Here is a 13,839-nt window from a genome sequence, read left to right as displayed (position 1 = left end):
TGCCTAGGGAAAACTTGGTTGGTTGGACTCAGTGGTGGTCTTAAGTCGAGGACTTCCTGCATAGGAATCGCTATGATCCCCCAGAGGCATTCCCTCAGCGGAAACAAGGAATTCAGGGTTCATGGATCAGGGTTTGCCTGGATTACCCCTTGCGGAATGGATTTCCGAACTCAAAATAGGGATGGTGATCTGTTCACCTTCCATAAATTCCCCCCTAAATCAGGGGAGGCTCCCCACACTTTTAGCACGGACGTCCCATGGCCTAGCCAGGAAAAAAAGAGATTTTCTCTGGAGCCTCCTGTGGTTGTGAAGCCCTCTCCTCTTTCTTCTGTTGCAGAACCTTCCTCAGATACCACCTACGGGATGCTGGTGGCCGATCTCTGCCACTCACTGCTCACCGACTCCAAGGCGTCCTACCTTCTAACCATCAAGAGCCATTTCGTCCTGGATGAGAACAGTTTTCCTCTGGAGAAAGACTTCCAGCTGCTAGAGTTCCACCTTGATCTCTGAAGTAGCCACTTCTAATGAGGTTCATCACGCAATTTCACAATCGCGTAAAAAGACATAAAATGGGAGGGACAAGTGAATTGGAGGGGGGTTTGTTTGTGGTGGCGCAGTGGTTAGAGTGCAGCACTGCAGGTGACTTCAACTGATTGCTAGCTGAAGTTTGGCAGTTCAAATCTCACTGGCTGTTGTGGCCCGCCAGCGGCCTGAGCAGATTGTGGCTGGATCCCGACGACAAGGAGGCTGGTGTGGGGTCGCGCCAGCAGCCTGCGCAGCCGGCACTCACGTGGGACAGCGAGGAGGCTGAAGAGGATGTGGTGCCAGAGGCAGAGACTCAGTCAGGGCCTTCAGAACCTCCAGAGGCTCCTTCAAGTGGAGAGAGCAAAGTGGAGGAGCCTCTCCTCAATGCTGGAGCACGCAGGGCTGCCAAAAGGCAGGAGTGGCTACTCAGGAGGAGGAGGAGGTCTCCTCGAGAGTAAGGTTTGAGGATAATTGGCCACTCCCTTAGCCTATTTAAGTCGCACGCAGTTAGTAATTTCTTGCTGGAAACAACGTGTAATTATTAGAGCATTTTGGAGAGTGAGTGTCTTATCGTATCTTGTTTTCTGGGCTGGTTGCCAACCTTTGCCAGACTGTTTATTCTTGGTACGTTATAACTTTGATAAGGACCATTGGTGTGTGTCACAATCCTTGGGAATTCGGAGCTGGGGCAGAACAGCGGCTCAAGGTTGACTCAGCTTTCCATCCTTCCGAGGTGGGTAAAATGAGGAGCCAGATTGTTGGGGGCATTATGCTGAACTCTGTAAACCGCTTAGAGAGGGCTGTAAAAGCACTAGGAAGCGGTATATAAGTCTAAGTGCTATTGCTATTGTCTTGGAATGAATACATGTTATTTTTATAAATACATTTTGTACGATTTCAGAGCCATGATTTCTTCAGACAGTTATTAAAAGCTACTCAAACGATGAGTCGTGTTTTCTTTTGTTGGGCTTTGATCCCCAAGACCCCAGGAATTTCCTGAAAGGGAGTTAAAGACATCTGAAAACCATCCCTGCCAATATTTTTAAATGCGTTGCCTAAAAAAATATTTTTCCTTGCCGCACCCTTTTTCGCCAGCCCCAATTTTTGCCTTCCTGTCATTGTGCTGACTTATCTGTTAGAAGTTCCACTTTTCAAAGTAAATATTGTAATGGCAGAAAGAAGCTGGCTTTAGCTACGTTATCCAACTGCTGGCAGGAATGTCTATATTCTCACTAAAAAAAAATTTACTTCCTGGAGGAGATGTGCCAAATGCAGTCAGCCTGCAAAGCAAATAAATGCTTCAAAGAGAGAAAAAAATAGGGTTTAAATTATGCACCTAATTAAAAGATACCAGGGGGAAAAAAAGCTTATTTCTCAGTCTCTTCCTCTGGAATACAGGTAGATTCAAAGTGCAGCCTTAAGTGAATTAAATGAACACTTTCCTCTTTTTGTATAATTTATGGATTTTAGCTTGGTGGATCCCAGCTGAGCTTTGATTTCTGGTGGGAAGCCTAGATCGTAAAATGTCTGCTCTTGTACTGGGCGCAAACTTCATTCTGCCACTGCCTCACTTCTGCCACTGATGATGTTACCTAGTTGGGTAATGAAACATCTGTAAGAAAACCACCAAGCTCAGAGAGCACCAAGGACCCCACATCTGTCTGTCTGTCCGTAAACAACTGCCTAAACAAGGATGTAGGGAATTGAAGGATGACGTCGGGCAGAACGCAGCACACTGCTTCCGTTTCTGGTGTCATCTATCTTCTTCCTGGATGATCTCATTCTTGGCTCTGATCTGTATTATCTCATCTTACCTAGAGAGGATGGCATCTTGAGAGGGGGGTGAATAAGTTATACAGTTAGAACACTGTTGCTGTCCTACCTTTTATCTGCCTGTATAAAACTGTATAAAAATAAAAGCTCTCGGGGAAGGAAGGGGGAGACATCTTGGAACAGAGCAAAAGCCTTGACCTCTGATTTACAACACAAGGAACCACCAAGAACACTTCCATCAACATTGACAGGGTAAGTCACTTGTATATAAATAGAAAGCAAACCACACTCCCTTCCAGCACTGATTACGTTACCTCGTTGGGTAATGAAACGTCTGCAAGAAAGCTACCAAACTCCGAGGACCCCGCAGTTGAACCCTGAGCAAAAATAACCTCTATTGAGGCTGCCATTGATGTAGGCGGCTGGGAGTTTAGCTGGGCAACATCTGGAGACCTGCAGCTTCCCCATCCCTGATAGAAGATTCTTCTTTCCTCAAAGAATCCAGAGTCTACAGGCACTGCTTGTACAGGCATTGTAAAGAGCCTTGGTGGCGCAGCAGACTAAAGTGCTGTTAAGTAACACCAGCTGCCTGCAATTACTTCAAGTTCAAATCTCACCAGGCTCAAGGTTGACTCAGCCTTTTCAGGTAGGTAAAATGAAGGCCCGGATTGTGGGGGCAATAAGCTGACTTTGTATAAAAAAGAACACCGCTTGGGGGGGGGGGAAGCTCTACTAAGCAGGTATATACAGTACAAAAGTATGAAGGCTATTGCTTAACGCATTGTAAGCCGCCCTGAGTCTCCGGAGAAGGGCGGCATATAAATCGAACCAATAAATAAATAAATTGCTGCTCCTTCAGCCAAAGCACAGCACAAGACGGAGAGGCAGCGTTATCCTTGTAATCAGCAAAAACAATTGCTTGTCTTCTCCAAAAGTATTTACTATAGCAATTTTCACTACTTGAGTGGCTTCCGACGTAGGCAGGGAAATTCCTTTTGGCTTGTGTTAACCTTCCTGGAGCTCCTTGTGCCCAACTCAGTTGTGTACTTTGAAAACTGTGAGGGATGGGTCTTTGAGAAGGTGCGTGTGGGAATCCAGGCAGAACCTGCTACCAGGGTCTAAAGTCTCTGGATGACATGCAACAACCCGGTTCTCCTGTAAGACGACAATCTTCTCATTCAACACAGGTATGACTGGGAAACGGCTATTTCAGAATTGGCCTGTACATTGTGTTACAATTGCACAATCTGTAGCTGGCACCCCTGAACCATTAAAAACCATGAAAATGGCAGCCACTGGATGTAATTTCTCCCATAGGCATGCTTTCAAATAAATATAAATGCAGAATATTCAATGCATAAAAATACTCCCTTAATATTTAATATATGTCATAAATACAATCTATTTACCATCATTAAAGAAACAGCAGTTCAGTTCAAACTAAACCCTGAAGTGTGGATTGAAATAAACGAACTCTATCTCTACGTTCCTAATTTGGCCCGTCTTTTTTCTAAAGCTGAAGGGGTGGGGGGGAGTGCAAAGAGACCCGGCCTCCCAACCTCTGGGAGCGGCACCATCACCGGTTCACAACAGCTTCCTTACAGATGCACCGAAAGGCCAGGAAAAAGCGGGCAGCCAAGGTTATGGGCGATAAGCAAATGAGTGGCGGTGAGGAGAGGATACCCCGCTAACTAGGTAATGAAAATAATCGCTATCTTTGCCTCTACCGCACACTTCAGGGACTATTTCGACCACGATTGCTCAGGAATCAGGAAATGCGGGGCTGATCTGGCTCACTTGCGGCACCGCCAGGCTTGTTGCTAGACGTGCACTCCGGCAATGTAGAGCAGAAAAGAGGACGGGGAAAAAAACAGGGCACCACGCTGCAAATAGACCGGAAGCGGGGGACAGGTAAGACGGACTGACAGGAAGTCGGCCATGCTGGAAAGGTCGTTTTCCAAAGGCCTTTTAGGGGACGGCCGCGGAGGTCTGACAGGAAATCTGCCATGTCTGAAAGGTCGTTAGAGGGACGGCAGCGATGAACGGACAGGAAGTCGGCCATGACGGAAAGGTCGTTTTTAATAGCATGGGGGACGGGCGCGGAGGTCTTACGGGAAATCCGCCACGACAGGAAGGTCGCTGTGAAAGGAAGTTGAGGTTACGGCTAAGGACAACGGACAGGAAGTCGGCCATGACGAGAAGGTCTTTTTTCCCCCAAAGGCACTAGGGGGGCGGCAGCGGAAGTTCATCATGATGGGAGGGTCGCTGTGAAAGGGAAATGGTGGGGAAGTGGCGGAGAGAAGACAGGAAGTCGGCCATTTTGAGAAGGTCGCTTGGAGAGGCAGAAGGTGGCAGCCATGCAGAGGAGTCCAGCTGCCTATGGTGGGACTACACTGTGTGCACGAACGCCATCACTCTGCTAAACAACCAATTCCCACAACAGTCAGATTAGCTACTGTATTACTATTCTTCTCCTCCTTCCTAGTACCTACCTCTTCCCACTTATGTTGTTTGTATCTTTACTTATTTTGTTTTTATTGTTTCCTAGTATGATTTGATCCCTTATTTGTACCCTATGATTATCACCAAGTGTTACCTTGATTCTTGACTGATGTATCTTGTCTTTTTATGTACACTGAGAGCGTATGCACCAAAGACAAATTCACACTTGGCCATCAGACTTGGCCAATAAAGAATTCTATTCTATTCTATTCTATTCATCTATCTATCTATCTATCTATCTATCTATCTATCTATCTATCTATCTATCTATCTATCTATCGTTTCCTAGTATGATTTGATTGCTTATTGGTATCCTATGACTATCACCAAGTGTTATGATTCTTGACAGATGTATCTTTTCTTTTTATGTACACTGAGAGCATATGCACCAAAGACAAAATTCCTTGTGTGCCCAATCACACTTGGCCAATAAATTCTATTCTATTCTATTCTATTCTATTCTATTCTATTCTATTCTATTCTATTCTATTCTATTCTATTCTATTCTATTCTATTCTATTCTATTCATCTATCTATCTTTCTATGTTTCCTAGTAAGATTTGATTGCTTATTGGTATCCTATGACTATCACAAAGTGTTGTTATCTTATGATTCTTGATGAATGTATTTTTTTTCTTTTTATGTACACTGAGAGCATATGCACCAAAAACAAATTCCTTGTGTGTCCAATCACACTTGGCCAATAAAGAATTCTATTCTATTCATTATCTATCTATCTATCTATCTATCTATCTATCTATCTATCTATCTACTATTTATCATCTATCTATCTGTTTCCTAGTATGATTTGATTGCTTATTGGTATCCTATGACTATCACTAAGTGTTGTTCTCTTATGATTCGTGATGAATATTTTTTTTTCTTTATGTACACTGAACATATGCACCAAAGACAAATTCCTTGTGTGTCCAACCACACTTGGCCAATAAAGAATTCTCTTCTACCTATGCTCCCTCCTTTTCATTGGGGCATCCCCTTGTGGACAATTTTTGGGCCTATATTTTCTACCCTGCCTACTTCGGAAGTTCCCTGGGAACCCATATTCCCAAGGTTTCTTCAGCCAACTATTTTAGTTCTTGCATGGTTCGTCCTATCATTCTCAGTGCCTCCCAATCCCACAACTATCCTTTGCAAATCTCCACTATCAAAAAAACTCCATATGAGAATAGTTTTATAGAATCAGTACATTGTTCTCAAATCAATACATATGTCTAATTTGCTTTCCTTATAGACTTTGTGAACTAACAACTGCAACAACAAGCTGAACCTTTTGAGGCTGAAGACGTGTTAGAAATGGTATGTACATTTATGGCAGAGAGGATCAAGGAAAAGTATTTGGAGAGGAAATTAGCGGAGCATGCAGAGACAGACAGCAATAACTGTCATTTTTCCAAAGGCATGTAAAGCATTCCAATTCAAACCATTCTGATTATGAAATTTCACAAAATGGACCCCTGAATGTAAAGCTTGCCGTTTTGAACATGAAACTGTTTTGAGCATCTGGAACATGATCTTAAGCTTTGACGATAAGCTTCCAGAATGCTCAAAGTGGTTCAAAATGAAACTCTTATTACAGACCCAAAGCTTTTTGTTGTCCCACTGCATTAAAACATTTCTTTTAAAAGTACACTTTCTCTGCTGGGCTACAGGTTTTTTACCCAGAAAATAATTTGGTGTTGAACTAGAACAGGGAGATCGTAACGGTTTACTGGATGATTTGGGTGCAATCATTTATCTCTTTTTGTTGGATCTATTGGGGCTGATGTTGCGGGGGAAAACTGAAGGACAAAATGCAGATCAATTGACAAATAATAATGAGAAAGAGAAAGGAGACTTCAATGACCTGATATTCAGAATAATATCCAGATCTGGAAAACTTTAACAGGTGCCTGATTCAATCATCATTTTTTAAATAATAAGAGGTAAAACAAGATTATGATCAAAATGATGTCTGCTAAAACCTTCAAACATCCTGTTGCATCTTACTATTGTATTCTTTTTTTTTTAATTTGATTTATATGCCGCCCTTCTATGGAGACTCAGGGCGGCTTACAATGCGTATTCAGTATTGGCATTCCGAAACGCAATACTTTCATGTTAAAAAGAACAAATACATGATTCGAGATAGACCTGGAATATTTTATTCTTTGTCAACTATGCCTTCCTATCATGCACCAACAATTATTCTTATCTTGTTTCATGTACAGAAAACACATTATGAAGCACCCTGATTATGTAAACAAATCAAAATATTTCAGCAGAACTAAAGTTGGGTCCTTAAAAAATATCTGGAAATTTAGCTTGTTTTTTACTCCCAATTGGCTGGCATTACGCATTAAGCTAGGGGTGCAAAAGTGTGGCACACAGATCCCATCCTACAAAAGGAGGGAAACAAGAATTGTTTACTAGTGTCTGTGCATGATTAAAAGAAACGGCAATCCAATGCATGATAGAAAGTATCTTGCACTGCCAAAATTGTTACCGTGTGCCACATAGGATTTATCTTACGGCATAAGAGATCCGTTTACACCCAAAGAATACTCGAGAGAGCCCTGCACGACTTTGTGACTCAAGACTCCCTCCTTCAGTCCTTTGGCTTGAAGCAAGAACAAAGAGGGCTTAGCTTTTACCAACGATGGTAAATGAAACCGCCTTTGCTTCACCAATTCATAACATCAAGCATTTTTTTTTTCAGCAACCAAGTCACTAGGGTTTTTTCCCTTCAGTTACGGATGTCCCAGCAGCGTCCCCTTCCCAAAGCGCAGGGGGAATCCACGCCTCCCCGCCCCACCGTGGTCCTCCTCCCTTAGTTGTTCATGAGCCCCTTCAGGAGATCTTCGGAGAGCTCCACCAGTGGGAACTCTGGGGAGGGAATGTCCAAGGGGGGAAGGCTGGGGATGGGAATGTCCTTGCCCTTCCCGGCACTGACCGCCAATTTCTGCCAGGGGATGGTGGCTGCAGCGGCGGCGGCAGGTTCCGAAAGCTGCTGGAGGCCCCACAGCTCCGACTTCTCCACAAAGTCAGCATCTGCATCCAGCTCCTTTTCCAGGGGAGACTTCAGCAGCCTGGCTCTCTCCGCTTTTAGCTGCCGGTTCTCCCATCTCAGTCTCTCGTTTTCGGCAAACAGCATCTCCACGTGCTGTTCGAGGACTGCAATTTTGGTGGCCTGCTCTTCCATTTTCATCTTGTCGTCCTTGGGAGGTCTGCTCTTTACGCAGGCGTCCAGGGGAGGCTCCTTCCTCTTCTGAAGCAGAAAGAGCAGTGTGTCCGGATCCCTGTCCAAGACCCCGTGGAACCCCTTCATCTCCTTATCCAAGGGGGCCCTGTACTTGAGGCTGGCGGGCGTTCCGTGTTGGTCCTCAGGTTCCTCAGCTGAGGGCTTAGAAGAGCTCTGCAGATGGGCCACACTCTCTTTGTCCACAAGAGGGCGGGCTTTCAACCTTTCGTCCCTTTTGGCTCTTTTCCATCGCTCTTGGATAAGGGGGATCTGTTTCAGGTGAGACTCCCTTTGCAATTCCAGGGATAACTGGGCCTGCCAAGAAACAAAAGGATAAGTCTCCTTGATCTGCTTTTCGGGGGGAGGGGGGAGGGAGGGAGATAAAACGAGTTTTGGCATCCGAAGAATCACAAGTTCTAGAGCTCCCACCAGTTGGTGCAACGTAACTTCAGTTTTAGAAGCCCAGTTGGGGATCAAATATCAGTACATCTGCTTTGTTGTCTGATTGTTAAGAACAAAGCCAATGATTTTAATCAGAAAATAAAACTTTTTTTCCCAATATATAGAAACTTTTTCTATACATGAACAATTTGCTAAATCATAAATCTTTTTATTTAAAGTTCATCTTTATGTCAAGCAAGCAACGACAACACATAAATTCAGCCTTCCCACCCCAGTCTTTTCCCTCCAGACTGCAGCTGAGAAAGGCTGGTCTTCCTTCCTGGAGAAGCTGGCACCAACCCAGATGGCAAGTTCCACAAGAATAGGAACGAAGAGCCCCCAGTGCCTGATGTTGCCGAGCAGTGGTTTTACTTTCTTTCCCCGATGGCTGCCCAGTTCCTACACAAGAGTGCAAATGGTGTGGAATATTTGCGCTCAGGTAGAAAATCAACTGACCCAACTCAGCAGTGTACCAATTACTAGTAGCTGGCTTGTCAAGCCATACTCCCAGTTGCAGCCATTCTTCACTCCTTCCAAGATAGCCACATTTGGTGCAAAAAAAACCAAGGTAGGACAAGCCATCATGTCCTGATGCATTGCAGCTTCTATGTGGGTAAATTTCTTCCTTTATATGCTACCTTTATTATTTTTTATACACAACTCAAGGTGGTTGTCGAAGCGTGAATCAGCTTTGTTCCCCCCTCGGGAAACTGTAATTAATTAGAGGTGACTGGACCTTGTTTTCCATGGTGCATACTCTAAAAGAAATAAAACCCGAAGTATATATTCTAAGAAACATTTTATTATAAAGAAATAAAAAACAATCTTACTAGCTATTAATTACATCTTGGCAAACTTCCCTGCCTTCCCGGCAGAAGTTCTGACAGACGAACAAAGAAAGTGAAGAAAGGAAAAGAATGTGAACATGCGCAGTAGTTTAGAGATAAGGTGCCCAGCATCTACCGTAAGTCTTAGAATGGGAGCACAGCTGGCAAACACAAAAAAATGCAGTGACAGTGGTGAACATCCCCAATACACTGTCCTCCTCCTATTTTCCCCACAATAATCACCACACAACCCTGAGTTGGAGCAGAGATGGAGTGACTGGCCCAAGGTCACCCAGCCAGCTTTCATGGCTAAGGCAGGACTCAAACTCACAATCTCTGGTTTTCTAGCCTGGTGCCTTAACCATTAGACCCAACTGGGTATTGATATAGCAATAAATATGTGAGGCATACAAGTCATAATCTCCCCCCCCCCCCAATATCTGTTATTTTCTGGGGTCACAGTCACACCTAGGACGGTTCACTGTTAGAGCGGCCATTGAGGAGGGAAGCCTCACCTGATCTGATTGAGTCAACTTCATAGCTTCCAGAAGATACGCTGCATAAGACACAAAATAGTGACACGGTTTAGAGAGGCTGCTTTGTGCAGTTGCCCTCCCCCCCCCATCTAAAGCAAACTGGAGGATGGGTGACCTCGGTCGGGCAGGGCTTCTACAGCCACTTGGCACAGACAGAACGCCCAAGGCAGGACAAAAGGTGCCCTCTTTTAAAAGGAGTCTTCCCCCCCCCCATGGCAACTGTTATTTATTTATTTATTTATTTATTTTTCAATTTATATACCGCCCTTCCCCCTGAGGACTCAGGGCGGTGCACAGCCAGAATTAAAAACATGAAATACAAATATTAAAAACAATTAAAATATATATAAATTTGGCCCAAAATTTAAAAAAAACCACAAACCAATTAAACATTTAAAAATTTTAAAAAATTTCTTCCTAAGCCAGCCCGGCTTGCTGGAAAAAGTGGGTTTTAAGGGCATGGCGGAAGGCACTGAGGTCTTGGATTCTCCTTATCTCTGGGGGCAGCTGATTCCACTTTTGATAAGTGAATGGAAAATCACTTTTACTTTCAAACGTGAATCTTAAAAGCTGTACGTGAAGTACAACTTGATAGCCATACTGCTTCCTGCAACCTCTTTACAAGCAGCATTGCGAGAAGACCTTCACGCTCTGAACTGGGAGTGTTAGGACAATGGGCATAACTGTCGATTCCCTGTAAGAACTGTGATTCCGGTTTCAATGACAATGACACACTTATTTTTTTCCATTTATATCTCACCTTTATTATTTTGATAAACAACCCAAGGCGGCAAACACAGCTAATACTCCTCCCTCCTCTTATTTCCCCCAAAACAACTAACCCGTGAGGCGAGGTGAGCTGAAAGAGAGCGACTGGCCAGTCACCCAGCTGCCATTCAAGCCAAAGGCGAGACTAGAACTCCCAGTCTCCTGGTTTCTAGCCTGGTGCCTTCCCCACCACCCAACTTTTCACTGTGATCCTTATATCCTGACCCAGTAAGGATCTCGCCTACTTACCACACCTTTTGCACTGACTTAGCTTCTGCCCTAACAGGGATACCTGGGGGATTCAAGCAAACACCCACAAGGGCTCACCTGCTGCCTTTCGGTGACAGGACACGGCTTCTTCGTACTTCCCCGCAGCCAGCAAACGGTCAGCTTTTCTGCTCTGCTGATGAGCCTAGAAAAACCCAAACCTTTAAAGCACCAGGAGAGGATGCGGCTGCTTGAATGCCTCTAATGAGAGAGATCTGCAGATTAACTGACCCCGTGGAATGACATGTACATGATTTACAAAAATGGTAAAAGGATTACCTGCCTGGATGCTCACTGTCTGGGCACAAAGCTAAGAGAACTTGCAAAGTTGCTCACAAGATGGGAGAGGCCGAGTAAAACAAGAAAAGCAAAAGGCCACACACACACAAACACACACACACACACACACACATAACCCTTGTGAAACAAGAACATCTAATCTGGACTGCGCCTCTAAACTGAAGCCATTCACACCCCATGTTCTCTATTCATGCAAGATTATTGCTCCAAAGTATTTTAATTTGTTAACTTAAACATAATTTAAGTGTTTGCTTACAAACAACCGGTTCTCTGGTTATTCCTAAAGCAAGAGCACAATAACCCCCCCTCTAAAATTTATCCCCAAAATAGGTTAAGATAGATGTCACAGGTGGTCCCCAACTTACAACTGAATTCCCATCGTAGGTCATGATGGTCGTTGAGGCACTCACACAATCAACCTGATTTTACAACCTTTGCTGCAGCGCTCATTAAGCAAACACCTTGGTCGTTAAGCAAGTCAACGCATTCTTACGGGCACCAACTGGATTACTTAGTTGCTTATCCTGCGATTGATGGAACGCTGCAACTGGCTGTAAAGGCAAGTTGGTTGAAATGCAGGCACCTGAAATGCAGCCATGTCATCACAAGTGTTGTGTATGAGTTCCGGAACTGGGTTGTAAGAACCTTTTGAGGTCCATTGTAACATCAATCGGTCACTAAGCAAGGACCACCTGTACTGTGATCCCAATGGGTGTCTGACCGCTGCATTTTTTGCCTCAGACGTGGCTTTTCTGTGTCCTGTCCAAAGGTCCTCCCGGAGACGGGATTGCAAAACTCCAACCAGACGATGAGCAATCAAAGCCTGCATTGCTGGGATCATCTTGGTCAATGTTACAAGAAACCTCTCTGCCTTCCTGAGAGAGACGGAGGGATGGAGAGACGGGAGAGGGAGAACGCTTTGCCCTGCCCAGACCCATTCCATCCCCCATTTATTTATTTATTGGTTCGATTTATATGCCGCCCTTCTCCGGAGACTCAGGGTGGCTTACAATGCTTTTAATAGCCTTCATACTATTGTATATACCTGCTTAATAGGGCTTTTGGCCCCCCCAAGTGGTGTTCTATTTTATACAAAGTCAGTTTATTGCCCCCACAATCCGGGTCCTCATTTTACCTACCTCGGAAGGATGGAAGGCTGAGTCAACCTTGAGCCTGGTGAGAATTGAACTCGCAGTAATTGCAGGCAGCTGGCAGCTAAATACTACTTTTAACAGTAGTTTAGTCCACTGCACCACCAGGCTCCTGCACCACCCATGAAATCAGCCAGGAGGGCTACAAATCGAGTCAAAATTTAGACTCCCGAGGGCTCCGTCCACTTCCACAAGGAATGGGATCACAAAACAATGCGCCAAATCCCCAGCCGAGAAAAAGGGAGAAACGGCTTTGTCGAGATATCTCCCGATTCATCCCCTGGAAAGCCTCGTTAGACCCCAACAAAGGGGCCAGGATTCTTCCCAGGAGGCTGCCAGGACAGGAGCCTCTCCGAGCGGCGCCAAAGGCCCAGCAGCAGCCTGCGGGCACCGAGTCAGGTCGCCTCCCCGCCCCCCCGAGGCACTGAGGCCCCGTGGGGGGCGGGGGGAGAGTCTCGGAGAGGCTGGGCCTTGCCTGCCCAGCGCCTCGAGAGCGGAGGGCCGCCTGAGCAGACGCCGCCACGGGACCCGCTTCTGACCGGCGACCCCGGGGAGAAGGCCGGCCAGGCTCCGCGCCCACCACCTCGCCTTTCCCGGGAAGGAGGCGCTTTAAATCCTGCTTGGCTGCTCATGGGCCGATATGGGGCCTTAGAAGGCCGGGCCGGCGACGGAGCCAACGGGGAAGCACCGGGCCGGCCGGATCTTCCCCGCTCGCCCGACCAAGGTCCCTCCGAGCGGCCCTCACCAGGTTGAGCGGCGCCTCCATCGCCTCCATGGGCGGCTGCGGGGACATCGGCGGCGCCAGGCGGGACTCCCCGCCGCCCCGCGGGCGTCTCTCTCTCTCTCTCTGTTTTCCCCTCAGCCGCGCTTCCGCCTGCCCGCGACGTCACTGGCGCGCGCCGCCCGCCGCCAATCGCCAAACAGCCACGACGTCACCCCGCGCGCCGCCAGTCAGTCACGTCATCGCGCGCCGGCGGGCCGACGCTTCTGATTGGCGGGATCGCCTCGCCGGCAGCTCCCTCTCCGATTGGGCCCGGCTACCGCTGACGTCACCCCGACGGAGCCTGAAGTATGGGGGCCTCGGGGCCTCCAAGCTCTTTCGCCTCGCGCCCTGCTTGGGGAAATGGCCCGGAGGAAAGCGGCCTCCGTACTAGGCTTCGTCCGGCTATTTCAGCGTCCCTCTAGGCTTCCCAAAAACCCGGGCGCATCCCCAGCTGCCAGCAACACCGGCCCCGCGGGGGCCGTTGGGAGTCGTAGTTCCGCGCGGGCCGCTGGGAGTCGCCCTTCTTCCGCATCCGGAGGCTGCAGGAGGGCAGGGCAGCGAGAGGGCGCCGGAATGAGCGGCCGTGCCCTGGCGGGAGGGAGGGGGCTACTTCCGCCCCACGAGCGGGGGAGGGGGGAGGGGTTTCCCCGGGGCCGCCCCCTGCCTCCTCCCGGGTGGGGGAGGGGCGGTTGGGATCCCGGAGTCCCAGATGAACGTTTGGATTCAAAGCTTGACCTGAACACGTGTC

General features: G+C 46.9%; 2 protein-coding genes and 1 long non-coding RNA gene across 8 annotated transcripts in view; 2 read left to right on the top strand and 1 right to left on the bottom strand.

The window, feature by feature from the left end:
• Nucleotides 1-1,469, top strand: part of SHLD2 (shieldin complex subunit 2) — a 53,566-nt gene extending 52,097 nt beyond the window's left edge. For all 4 annotated transcript variants that reach the window (XM_087872264.1, XM_087872263.1, XM_087872265.1 and 1 more), the window contains exon 10: nt 338-1,469. In XM_087872264.1, coding sequence (XP_087728390.1) covers nt 338-424 — 87 coding nt within the window. In that variant the 3' untranslated portion in view covers nt 425-1,469. The remainder of the gene's footprint in view (nt 1-337) is intronic.
• A 2,774-nt stretch (nt 1,470-4,243) lies between these two features.
• On the top strand, nt 4,244-9,265 carry LOC117676137 (uncharacterized). Of its 2 annotated transcripts, none has more exons than XR_004594355.3 (2): nt 4,244-4,500; nt 6,053-9,265. It is a non-coding gene; the product is annotated as an uncharacterized LOC117676137 (long non-coding RNA). The 2 variants fall into 2 exon arrangements; XR_004594356.2 differs by lacking the exon at nt 4,244-4,500 and adding an exon at nt 4,510-4,680.
• Nucleotides 6,940-13,217, bottom strand: NRBF2 (nuclear receptor binding factor 2). 2 transcript variants are annotated; one of them, XM_034435391.2, is made up of 4 exons: nt 13,074-13,217; nt 10,938-11,022; nt 9,822-9,862; nt 6,940-8,353 (listed from the first exon to the last, which is right to left on the bottom strand). In XM_034435391.2, exons 1-4 carry the CDS (start codon nt 13,119-13,121, stop codon nt 7,628-7,630), a joined length of 900 nt encoding a protein of 299 aa, XP_034291282.2. In that variant the 5' UTR covers nt 13,122-13,217; the 3' UTR covers nt 6,940-7,627. The 2 variants fall into 2 exon arrangements, with proteins under 2 accessions (XP_034291282.2, XP_034291283.2); XM_034435392.3 differs by lacking the exon at nt 13,074-13,217 and adding an exon at nt 11,543-12,050.
• Nucleotides 13,218-13,839: the final 622 nt, after the last annotated feature.

This window comes from Pantherophis guttatus, chromosome 6 (assembly GCF_059756535.1).
Source record: "Pantherophis guttatus breed Tessera chromosome 6, ASM5975653v1, whole genome shotgun sequence".
NCBI classification, from domain to species: domain Eukaryota; kingdom Metazoa; phylum Chordata; class Lepidosauria; order Squamata; family Colubridae; genus Pantherophis; species Pantherophis guttatus.
The sequence above is the reverse complement of the archived record's forward strand: the minus strand, read 5'-3'. Positions and strand labels throughout refer to the sequence as shown.

Bases quoted from the DNA above. Each gene is read 5' to 3' on its own strand.
- NRBF2 (XM_034435391.2), bottom strand. From the start codon at position 13,121: ATGTCCCCGCAGCCGCCCATGGAGGCGATGGAGGCGCCGCTCAACCTG. The intron at 9,863-10,937 runs GTGAGCCCTTGT...TGTCTTATGCAG, and splicing joins CTGTCACCGAAAGGCAGCAG to CGTATCTTCTGGAAGCTATG. The intron at 8,354-9,821 runs GTGAGGCTTCCC...GTTTCTTGGCAG, and splicing joins AGTTGACTCAATCAGATCAG to GCCCAGTTATCCCTGGAATT.